Source organism: Girardinichthys multiradiatus, chromosome 11 (assembly GCF_021462225.1).
Source record: "Girardinichthys multiradiatus isolate DD_20200921_A chromosome 11, DD_fGirMul_XY1, whole genome shotgun sequence".
Taxonomy (NCBI): Eukaryota; Metazoa; Chordata; class Actinopteri; order Cyprinodontiformes; family Goodeidae; genus Girardinichthys; species Girardinichthys multiradiatus.
In genome coordinates this window covers 28,627,160-28,637,480 of record NC_061804.1, presented here as the reverse complement: position 1 = coordinate 28,637,480, position 10,321 = coordinate 28,627,160, and the positions used below count along the sequence as shown (strand labels likewise).

At 37.7% G+C, this 10,321-nt stretch overlaps 1 protein-coding gene across 1 annotated transcript in view; it reads right to left on the bottom strand.

Moving 5' to 3' along the window:
* Positions 1-365: 365 nt before the first annotated feature.
* Positions 366-10,321, bottom strand: part of slc8a4a (solute carrier family 8 member 4a) — a 54,694-nt gene continuing 44,738 nt past the window's right edge. The window contains exons 8-9 of the mRNA XM_047379861.1: positions 7,176-7,448; positions 366-3,822 (exon numbers count right to left, since the gene is read on the bottom strand). Coding sequence (XP_047235817.1) covers positions 3,443-3,822; positions 7,176-7,448 — 653 coding nt within the window. The 3' untranslated portion in view covers positions 366-3,442. The remainder of the gene's footprint in view (positions 3,823-7,175; positions 7,449-10,321) is intronic.

Genomic DNA, 10,321 nt, shown 5'->3' with positions numbered 1-10,321 from the left:
TCCCAAAGGTGTTGAAAAAGGTTGAGAACAGGACTCTGTGCAGGCCAAACAAGTTTCTCACACCAGACTTTATGCACCTGCAGCCATGGAAGTGATTGTAACATTGAAATTCATTGATTTGGTGGTGTGAACCAAATACTTTTGGCAATAGTGTATGTAGCAATCACACAATCATAAAAATTATTTTTAAAAAGTTATATCTAATATCTAAGTGGGATTGTGAGGGAATATGTTGGTTTACTGTGGCTAGGTTTATTGTTTGCTACACTAGCATGAAGAAACACAAATAAAAGTAAAACATACAAAAGTAATAAACACTGAATCTTCTCTGTTTACCATAGAAAAAGGCATATAAAACAAGAAACTTTATGGGACCATAAATCTTCAACATTTATTTCCACCTTTTATACATTAAACGTGCATTTAAATAAAAGTAAAATAGATCATATAAATAGCTCTACAGTAATACAGTAACAATAAATATGGCTATACAGACTCTAGGTTACATAAATAATTATTAAAAAAAATCAGCATCAATAGCTGTGTAACATTGCAACACTCTCAAGTAATATTGTACACACGTCCTCTTTTTAACACATTTTTCAGGTCAAATGAACCTTTTTGGTAATTGTGCTATGAAAATTGCTTCTCACACTGAGAAGGACAAAGGTTAAAAGAAGCGCTGTTCAAATCTGTACATAAACTATCACTTTTCTTGTTTTTCTTTATGTGAATAACAACCATGTACTATCTGTGAAGTCTGTTCTTTAAATTAAATTATCCTGGAGAAGGGCTAACCTGCACACACACACACACACACACACACACGCACACACACACACACACACACACACACACACATATTTAAACTTCATAAATCTATCTAAAAGCAAGCATTTTGCTCCAGCTTCACGTTTGTTGTAAAAAAAAGTAATTTCTTTAAAACATGGCTCTCTGAAACTTATGCAGAAGGCTATGTGAGGAAAGGGCACCAGGCAGTGAAGAGAATATGATACAACTGTGGTTCACATGTACGGAAAAATACCAACACTTCAACAGTCATGTCAAAATATTACATACAGCACTTTAAAATAGATTACCAATAACTGTGAATCTGAGTACGTGCAAAAGTAAACACACAGTCTTTCACAAAACTCCCACGCACAATGTACATCCTTTACATGATATACAATGAATTGTTAATGTTTATATTGATTACATAAGTATGTTTTGTCCATCTCAGTCATTTTTATTACATCAAAGCACTATATAATGTCATCCCATGCACCACCTTTTATTTTTCATCCTTTAGCTCCCGTCAAGGAATCTCCAATGTCTGTGTCAAGATTAAAACAAACTTAATCAGTAAGTTACAGAGAGAGAAAACATAATGCTAAAAGCTGTAAATGTCAAGCAAATAAGCAGGTTGGTGAAACTGAAGCTCAGGTTGATGATTATATACAGTGAAAAAGTATTTTCCACCTCAGAGATTTCTTCTTTTTTGTTTTTTTACACAATTTTTCAGATCAAACAAATTTCAATTTCTTACAAATATAACCACATTAAAAAAATAAAGCAGTTTTTAAATGATGGGTTTTATTTATTAAAGGAATAAAGGTATCCAAACCAGCCTGCCCTTTAAAAAAACACAAACGTATTTCCTTTCCTTGTTACTAATAAATAAATCATAGTTTTTACTTAATTTCTCTAGCCACACCTAATTACTGTCAGACCTGTAGAATTTAAAAACCACACAACAACATGATATAGGCTAAAAGATAAAAAAAACACAACACATTATGCCCCAGTCTAAAGAATTTCAAGAACAGATGAGAAAGAAAGTCATCTATCAGTCTGGAAAAGCTAACAGAGCCATTGGGAGTCTTGCGCTTAGGGACTCTGGCAAACCACAGGGAGAGAGCTATTTTCCAATACTGGAGAACATGGAACAAAGGTCAACCCTCCCAGTAGTGGCCAGGCAACCAAAATTACTCCAAGAGTGCATCAGCAACTCATCCAAAGGGTCACAAAAGAACCCAGAACAGTGCCTAAAACACTACAGATTTCAATTGCCTTAGTGAAGGTCAGTGCTTATGATTTACCACTAAAGCTTTAGTAACACTGTTTCCTGTCTTGTTATATATTCTGGCGTTTTAAAATGTGGGTCTAAACGTAAGTAACCGGATGTTTGTTTTTTGGACAATCAAATCCTGTAATGTCTTTTGAGTTTGTGTGATTCTTTTGATGCTCTTCCAATGTAAAATGTCTGTGCACACTAGAGATTGCTGTGGTGAACTCAATTAAAAAACACTTTATTAATAATAAAGAGAAATTAAATGTTTTTGTAGATTATATTATGCAGGTTTCTTCAAAGAGCTGTTGTAGATGCTGATGGCTGTGAGTAGCGTCACAGCGTCCTGCAGCATTATGACTGGCAATGTTACTTTTCTGTGATGTTCCCCTCTTGTTTTGATTTTTTTGGGTGTTTTTAATATAATTTCCAATTGACCATCTAGAAAAGAAATGTCAATGCTCTATTATGGCCGCTAAGTGGTCAAATAATACTTGACCACACAAATCAGACAGCAGGTAATGCCTTAAGTTTCACTTTTGCTTTTGCACATATTGCAGGTAAGAAAACCATCTGCATAGCTTAGTGTAAGATTCAATGATTTTAATCTTAAGTGACTGCTGTGACATCGGGGTCAAAGTTGCATTATTTTTGCAGCAGAGAGAGACTGGGCAAAGATGGTATCCATCTTGGAGTTCAAAAGTCAAACCACTGCAGAACAAAATAAAAGCGCCTGCTCTCTTTCAGAAAATCCCGAAGTTATGGAGGAGAATGATCCAAAATAGACTAGGAAGTACACCTCTGAATGGCTTAAAAAGTAAAAGGAAGGTTTTGGAATGTCTTAGTTAAAGCCTGGGCTTAAATCTGATTGAGAGTATGTGGCATGACTTTAGATGTTAACAGCCGATAATCTTGCAAGGGAGAGTGGGCCAAAATTCTTCCAAAGCAATGTAAAAGACTTCTTGGCATTGCAAAATCTTAATGGTAATTGTTGCCGCCAAGGATGGTTAACACAGTTATTAGGTTTAGATGACATTTATTTTTTCACATAACGCAAAAGAGTAAAAAAACAGAAGAAATCTGTAAGTGGGTAAAAACATATTCACGGCACTGTAAATGTCTTATGAAATAAAGTATTTTAGAGTAGGAAAAGGTGTTAAGTTTCAGTGGCTAACGCTAGCTTTCACAGCATCGTCAGTGGTAACAGAGTTCCAAAGTCCCTAAACACATCCTCATCTAGATTTTGTGCTGTATCAATAATAACCGATGATACAAATAGGTAGAAATTTTGTGAAAATAGACAGAAACAGTGAGAAAACTGTAAACTGTAAAAACAAGAAGAGGAGTCATGTCTGTACTTTTGCCTTGTGTTTAGAACCCAGGCACATGGCAGTATGCCTCTAAGGAGGCCAGCAGGATGTAGATGAACCAGAGGGAGAGGAACATGAAGAAGGTCAGGAGCTTGGCTGTCCGAGGGCCCCCGAGCTCACCGCCTGAAACACTGTGGCGCCTGCGGTAGAGTAGCACGACCACACACACCAGCGCCATGATGGTGAAGAGGGTGACGGAGAAGGCCAGGGAGCCCGGGTTTACCTTGAATGTCTGACCTTTAGTGTTCCAGTAAACAGCGGCGATGGTCCACGCCACCCCGATGCCCAGGAACACGTTCACAGCATTGCTACCTGTCACGTTGCCAATGGAGGCGTCTGCATATTGGTCCTGAATAGCGGCAACTTTACTCGCAAATGTATCTAAAAAACAGAAACGTTAATTTGTTCAAGTTAGTGGGAAAAAACTGGGTACAAACACTTAGCTTAAATAAATATGTTTAAAGCTAAATTACCAGCTGATGACGAATCACAGGAAATGCCAATGAAGTAAGTCTTTGAGTCACCTTGTACAACTGGAACAGCTTCATTTCTTTCCAGCATTCGTTCTTCTAATCACACTTATCAAAGCTGTCTGTGAACTCTGGTGGCCTATTGATGTGAGCATTGTCATTCTTGGAGAGACTTTTATCACCAGGATAGAAATCGTTCATTGTGGGATAACAGTAATTACTCACAGCAACTCAGTCTTGATTTGCAGTGACCCTTCTCCCTACAGGTATAAGGTGGTTCAATATATTAGAGCCGCTAAAATTGCATCAGCATGAAATCAAGGAACTGTATTTTTTCTTCCTTTTTTCACATTGTTTGTTTTATCCTTTGATGATCAGTTAACAGGCTATAAATAGGGACTCCAGTAGAACAGTAAATTATACTCACTACAATTTTTGGTAAATGTTGAAGACTCTTTCACGGCAGGAAATTGATCTGGAAGACTCATTGTGAGTTACAAACAGACCGATAATGAATAGGGGCTTGAAGTGTCCCCAAACTTGATATATCTCTGACACCTGGGGTATACCCACACTTTCTTTCTTCATGAACACAATCTCATGAAAGAAGTGGATGCACTGTCTGTAAGCCAGTTGTGTACATCACCATTTTTATAACTGTCCACCAGCAGACCAATTTGTGCCCGCCTAATAAGAAGAGCAACTGTGACCCTAACCCCAAAGTAGAGTGTGAAAGAATGTTAGTTTTTAAAAGCCTATGGTTGAATATGAACACAGATAGAATATTTACTGCAAAATGTTACTTAGACTTCTAAAAAATCCAAAAAGGTCAAACTTTTCAGCTACAGTTACATTTGGAATGCATTAAGGTACGCTTAAGACTCTTATTTTTGGATGTAGTTCTTCATTTGCTCCTGTTGTGATGATGACGCCAACTGATAAAGAGATCAAACTGAGCTGACCCACAACACGTTGTTACAAAAGCATTAAAGAAACCTACACAACTTTTACAATGTCTATTTGACAGCATTTAGAAAAAAGAAACACTGATAAAGTAACTGGCAAAATGTGAGCAATTTGTAGGCATGGTAAGAATAGCGCGACTGGCTAACTTTTATGTAATGATGCTGAAGTTTCTGCTGTGAAGCTTCTGTCACTGCTAAACTAAAGAGTTATTTTACAGTTCTGAATGGATTTGATCCTTTTGGTCATCTCTAGTTCAAAATGTAAAGAGCTTTGACTGATCAAAGCTGAACTGAATAATTTCACACTTGAGACCTCTGAAACGTTTATTCTTCTTGTCAAACCACAAAGAGACTACAGGCTAGAAAAGGTCTCTGTGTTGCCCTTATGGACTGTCTAGGGTGTAACCTGCCTCTCGCCCAAAGACTGCTGGAGATAGTCAGGGTACACAAAGTCACTGTTTGGTACATTAAGGTACACTTCAATCAAGAAAAATATTTTTTTGGTCAGCAGTAAACAAGAAATCTTTTTGTAATTTCTCAATTCTTTTGTATGTTGTTCTTAAACTTAAAAATTGTGGAAAGTATAGAATTACAATAAATAAAGAATTTTAAGCAAAACAATGCCTGGAGAAATTATATAGCAATATAACCACTTGAAAATGGTAAATTACAAAGTTTAGACATTTCCAGCTAAGACTGTGCCTATATTTGAGAATAAATGGTAAATGGTCAGCACTTGTATAGCACTTTATCAAGTCCAAGGACTCCAGAGCACTTTACACTACAATCAGTCATCCACCCATTTATACACACATGCACACACTGACAGTGGTAAGCTACATTGTAGCCACAGCTGCCCTGGAGCAGACTGACAGAGGGTGGGCTGCCATAAAATTGGCTTCACCAGACCCTATGACCACAATCAGCAGACAGGGCGGGTGAAGTGTTTTGCCCAAGGACACAACGACTGAGACGGACAGAGCGGGGGGTTCGAATCGGTAACCCACCGGTTATATTAATAAATTGAATTGAATTGGCGATGGCAATGGCAATAGCATGTATTGATGTGCAATTCTGGTGGAGTTGGGCTGCCTATGCCACAGCTGTAGGGTCCAGGCATCACCTCATGCTACCAATACAGACACTGACCCTGGTCAAATGCAAAACTACCGAAAAGCAGTTAAAAACATGAGGAGGGAAAAAATGTCTGTGGCCTTCACATGCAAACCATTCCTGTCTTTAGCATTGTTTCATTGTTGCCCCTGTAGTGCACCTGTTGTTAATTTCATTAACACCAAAACAGCTGACACTAATTACCAACACCCTCTACTACTTAACTGGCCAGATCAATATTCCAGAAGTTAAGTGGATGCACCATTACACATAATTGTGGTTCATGTTTGTAGGTTTATCGAAGAGTTGTCTTGTTACAGGGCAATTTGCTCATGTAAGGTTAGCAAAAACACACATAAATGTGGTATTTTAAAAGGTTTAAATAATACTTGGACCTTAACAGAAAAAGGACAAAGCATCTGATTGCTGCTATTTGTTTGATGACAACATTGTGACAAATTTCATTAAACAAATTGTAGATAATGAATAGGTGAGTAAATTTTACTGCAAATGAGGTTTACATTGGTTTGAACTGCTGCCATTTGTAATTATGGGCTGTTTTTCGTTTTGAAAATAGTGAAGTACAGCTTTAGTTTTACAAGAGGATATGCTTCCTGAGTAGGCTTGTTTTCATAAGGTAATGTCATTCAAATTCAACCAAATAGAGTACAAATAAATATATAAAATTATGGTTAATTTTAGGTTTACACTTGTCAATTATGGAATTGGATTAACATATGGCAATCCAGTTATGTATACAAGAGCAAATGTTAAACAAGCATATTGTGGGTCCCTGAGCAAAGCTATCAACTTTGTTCAGAATAACTCAAAACTTTCCCTGATTTTTTTTCCATTTTCCAAGTTTTTATTCTGCACTCATCAAACTCTACAATCAAACCTGTCACAGCCCAATTTACACATTCTTGTGGTGCCTCAAACAGACAAAAAGATTTGGGTCAATGGTGAGATGGGAATACAAGCTGTTCGTAATAGTGGAAATGTGTTTTCCTTTGTTTACAGCTTGTTGAGGTGCTAATCGAGAGCTTAAGTGATAATTCCTCTGACAGCTCAGGAGTAGGAGAGGTTACATAAGTCTCCCCAAGCAGCTGCTTTTTTATGCCACAGGCTAAAAAGAGAATACAGAGCAGGTCTACGGTGTGAGACGATTTTCAGGACAGACACCCACCTGGAACGGAGGTGCCAAGGGCAACAAACACCACAGCGGTGACCGAGTCTTTCAGACCAACGGTGCATCCAAAGTGCGAGGCCAAGTCACCCGTCACAGCTGTCAGAACACCGATAAGCGAAATGGAGACAAAGAAGCAGGCCCAGCCGTTCCAGTATTCGGTTGGAGGGACAAAAGCAAAGAGAACTTTCCAGAAAACTGTCAGGAAGTGCATGATGTAATCAAAGCAGGAAGGCAGTCGTTCTTCCCCACTCTCCTCTTCATCATCGTCACCTAGTAAAGACAGATGTATGAAAAGCAAATGATAAATAATTTTTTCCATAATTTTATTTAACAAATTATTATTATTATATTTTATTTGTAAATAGATAGCAGAAAGAAACTGAGAAATTTTACATTTATTACTCATTTCTGTACAAAGTAGCAGCTGCCGTGTCTCGCCATGCTAAATAAATGTGTGGTGATTAATTTACTTCTTTCTTCTGTTGTAATTTGTGGATTTTAACATGCCCAATGAACCTGCACAGCATAAACGGTCTTTCTGCACCAATTAATGTTATCAAGATGTCATTGTCGAACTAAATAGGATTCAGACCTGACTTGACTAATGTGTCATCATTACGCTCCAGGAGGTTACCAATACAGTGACTTCAGCTGCGACAATTATACCAATTCACTGTTCACACAAGCAAGCAGCCTCTGTATGTTGTTAGTCACTATCCATTTTAAAACAAGTGTATCCCTGAGAACAAAACAAGTAAATGTTCACTTTAATTACAGTTACAACGTCAGTGGCCAAGGTATTTTTACCTCGTTGGAAAGAGACAGCGACAACCCCCCTTTTTTTTTGTTCTTAGGTAGATGTTTTACAGATGTCAAGAGCCAAATTATGGTCAGGCATTCTATGAAATTATGGTACTTAAAATAATAATATTATAAAACTATAACCTGGGCTTGTATTAGGAGATATTAAAACACCACAATATTATATATTCTCATTAGCACAAAGTCTGTCCTGCAAAAAGCTATGTAGTTGTTATTCTCTGTTGGGACCCAGCCATGGATTTCAACATTAAAACTCCGGTACGAATTCTTCTGGAACTTTTCAAAATAAAGTACATTAACTTTCCTCTGGCACAGCCAGGAAACGGGATAACTGCGGACTTCCTGTGATGCCACTGCCCAAATAAAAGCACAGCTGTTGCTACATCCGCCCTCTTCCACACGGCCTTCGAAAGGGACCGGATAGTGGAGACAAGAACGCTGATGTCTCTTTGCTGGCAAAAAGACATAAACTCTTCAACTGGATCCAAGGATGTCATACGATCATCGATCATATGCACAAGTTAAGTATGAGTGAATAACTGTTTGTGTACCCAGTATTCATTCATAAAAACGGGAATTAAGGTACACGCCTGGCTTGACTTTCTCTCTCTGAGGCCTGCAGAAGCAAACTGTCCCATAGAAGTTCCCTACAGAGAAGCGGTCTCTACGAAGCGGAGCGGAGCGGTCTCCCAGTCTGGAAGGAAGACAGCAGAGACCGCATCACCGTGGTTACGGTAACGTACAGTGCAGTTAGCGGACAGAATGGGCCGTCTTTCATCCACAGCTACGGAGGTTAGCTAGAAGCTAACCATTTGTTCACAGACCGGCCGACAGAACAGCCGCCACTCCCCACAGCTAAGGAGGTTAGCTGTAGCTAACCCTTTGTTCACAGAGCTCTCTTCAACGTTCCTCACCACAATTCATGAGGTTAAGTGTTTGGGCAGAAAAACATAGAAGTGATTTAGGTTGAAATGATCTAAACGTTTTTCATTTTATGAAGTTTTGTTTTGTTTGTGTTGAACTCAGCTATCTTGGTGCTAGCAGACTATCTGCAGCACATGTGCTCAGGTTGTGTTCTTTGTGTGTTTTTAAAGTTAAGACAAACTTTATTAAAGGGTGATTTTAAACAGAAGATTGATCATAACGCGCCGTCCGCGCTTATGCATTTTAACCCTTTTATTAACGGTATTTTTAAAGGTGTGTGTTTGACTCTGGCGCTAAGCTATTAGCCTTCTTTGTTAGCTTAACTGCTAACAGCTAAGGACACGTGCTTGCTGCCAAATAATATTTACCCGGAAAGCTTTAGTTTTCAATCCAGTAAATGTGTCCCTGACATCATTTTACTAAATTTGATAACTAGGTAAACACCATTAAGCCCCATTTCTCCAGAAAGATTTGGCTCTTTCCAAAATATTCCCTTAATATTTCTTTAAATATTATTTTAATAAATAAAGGCAGCTAATTAGACGCCGTTGAGAAATGGTCATCCAGAAGGTTGGTTTTATTCAGCAGATCATTATTTAAAACATTATTTTATTAAAATAATTTATCTGATCTTGCATTGTGATTGGTTGTCTAAACGTTTGCTGATTATTGAACAAGTTGGTTCCAAGACTAACTTAATTTCCAGATTCTTCAAGATAATCCTTGGTTCTCAAACGTAAATAACATTGCATGGTAATGTTGCATCACTCTTTTGGTCATGGTTTTCAATCATCTTTAATCAACTTGTTTATATTGTACATAGCCCATTAGTCTTCCTTATTCTTTAATTCTGCTTGGTAGTTTAGTTGGATTGTTTTAGCATATTAAAGAGTTTGTTGATTGAAATATGATTTGACTTTGAGTTGACTTATTTTTATTCTTGTATTTTAAGAAATTGTGTGAATTCATTCCATATATGGGCAGAGTTTTGCTGTTCAATAATGTCAGAGCTCGTCTCACACCTTTCTATTTTGTCCTAATACCATCGCCTTACTGGGCTGGTATTCACAGGACAACCCTTAACAGACCGAAATATTATTTGATAAAATATTAAAATATTCTCTATATAATCTCAGATTAATAATCCCAACATCTATGTCTGAAAACGTAATTGCCCCATAAAACTGGTAACTGGTGGTGTCAACCTTGATGGCAACAACTGACATCAAGCATTTGGAATAACTGGCACCAAGCTTTTGAGGAGTAATGTGGACAAATTTTCACCTACACTTCTTAGCATAACGGTTTTATTTCAGGCACATTGGAGAAATGTTAAACATGTTTAAATTCACTCCACAGCAGCTCTATTGAATTTAATCTAGACTTTAACTACGCCA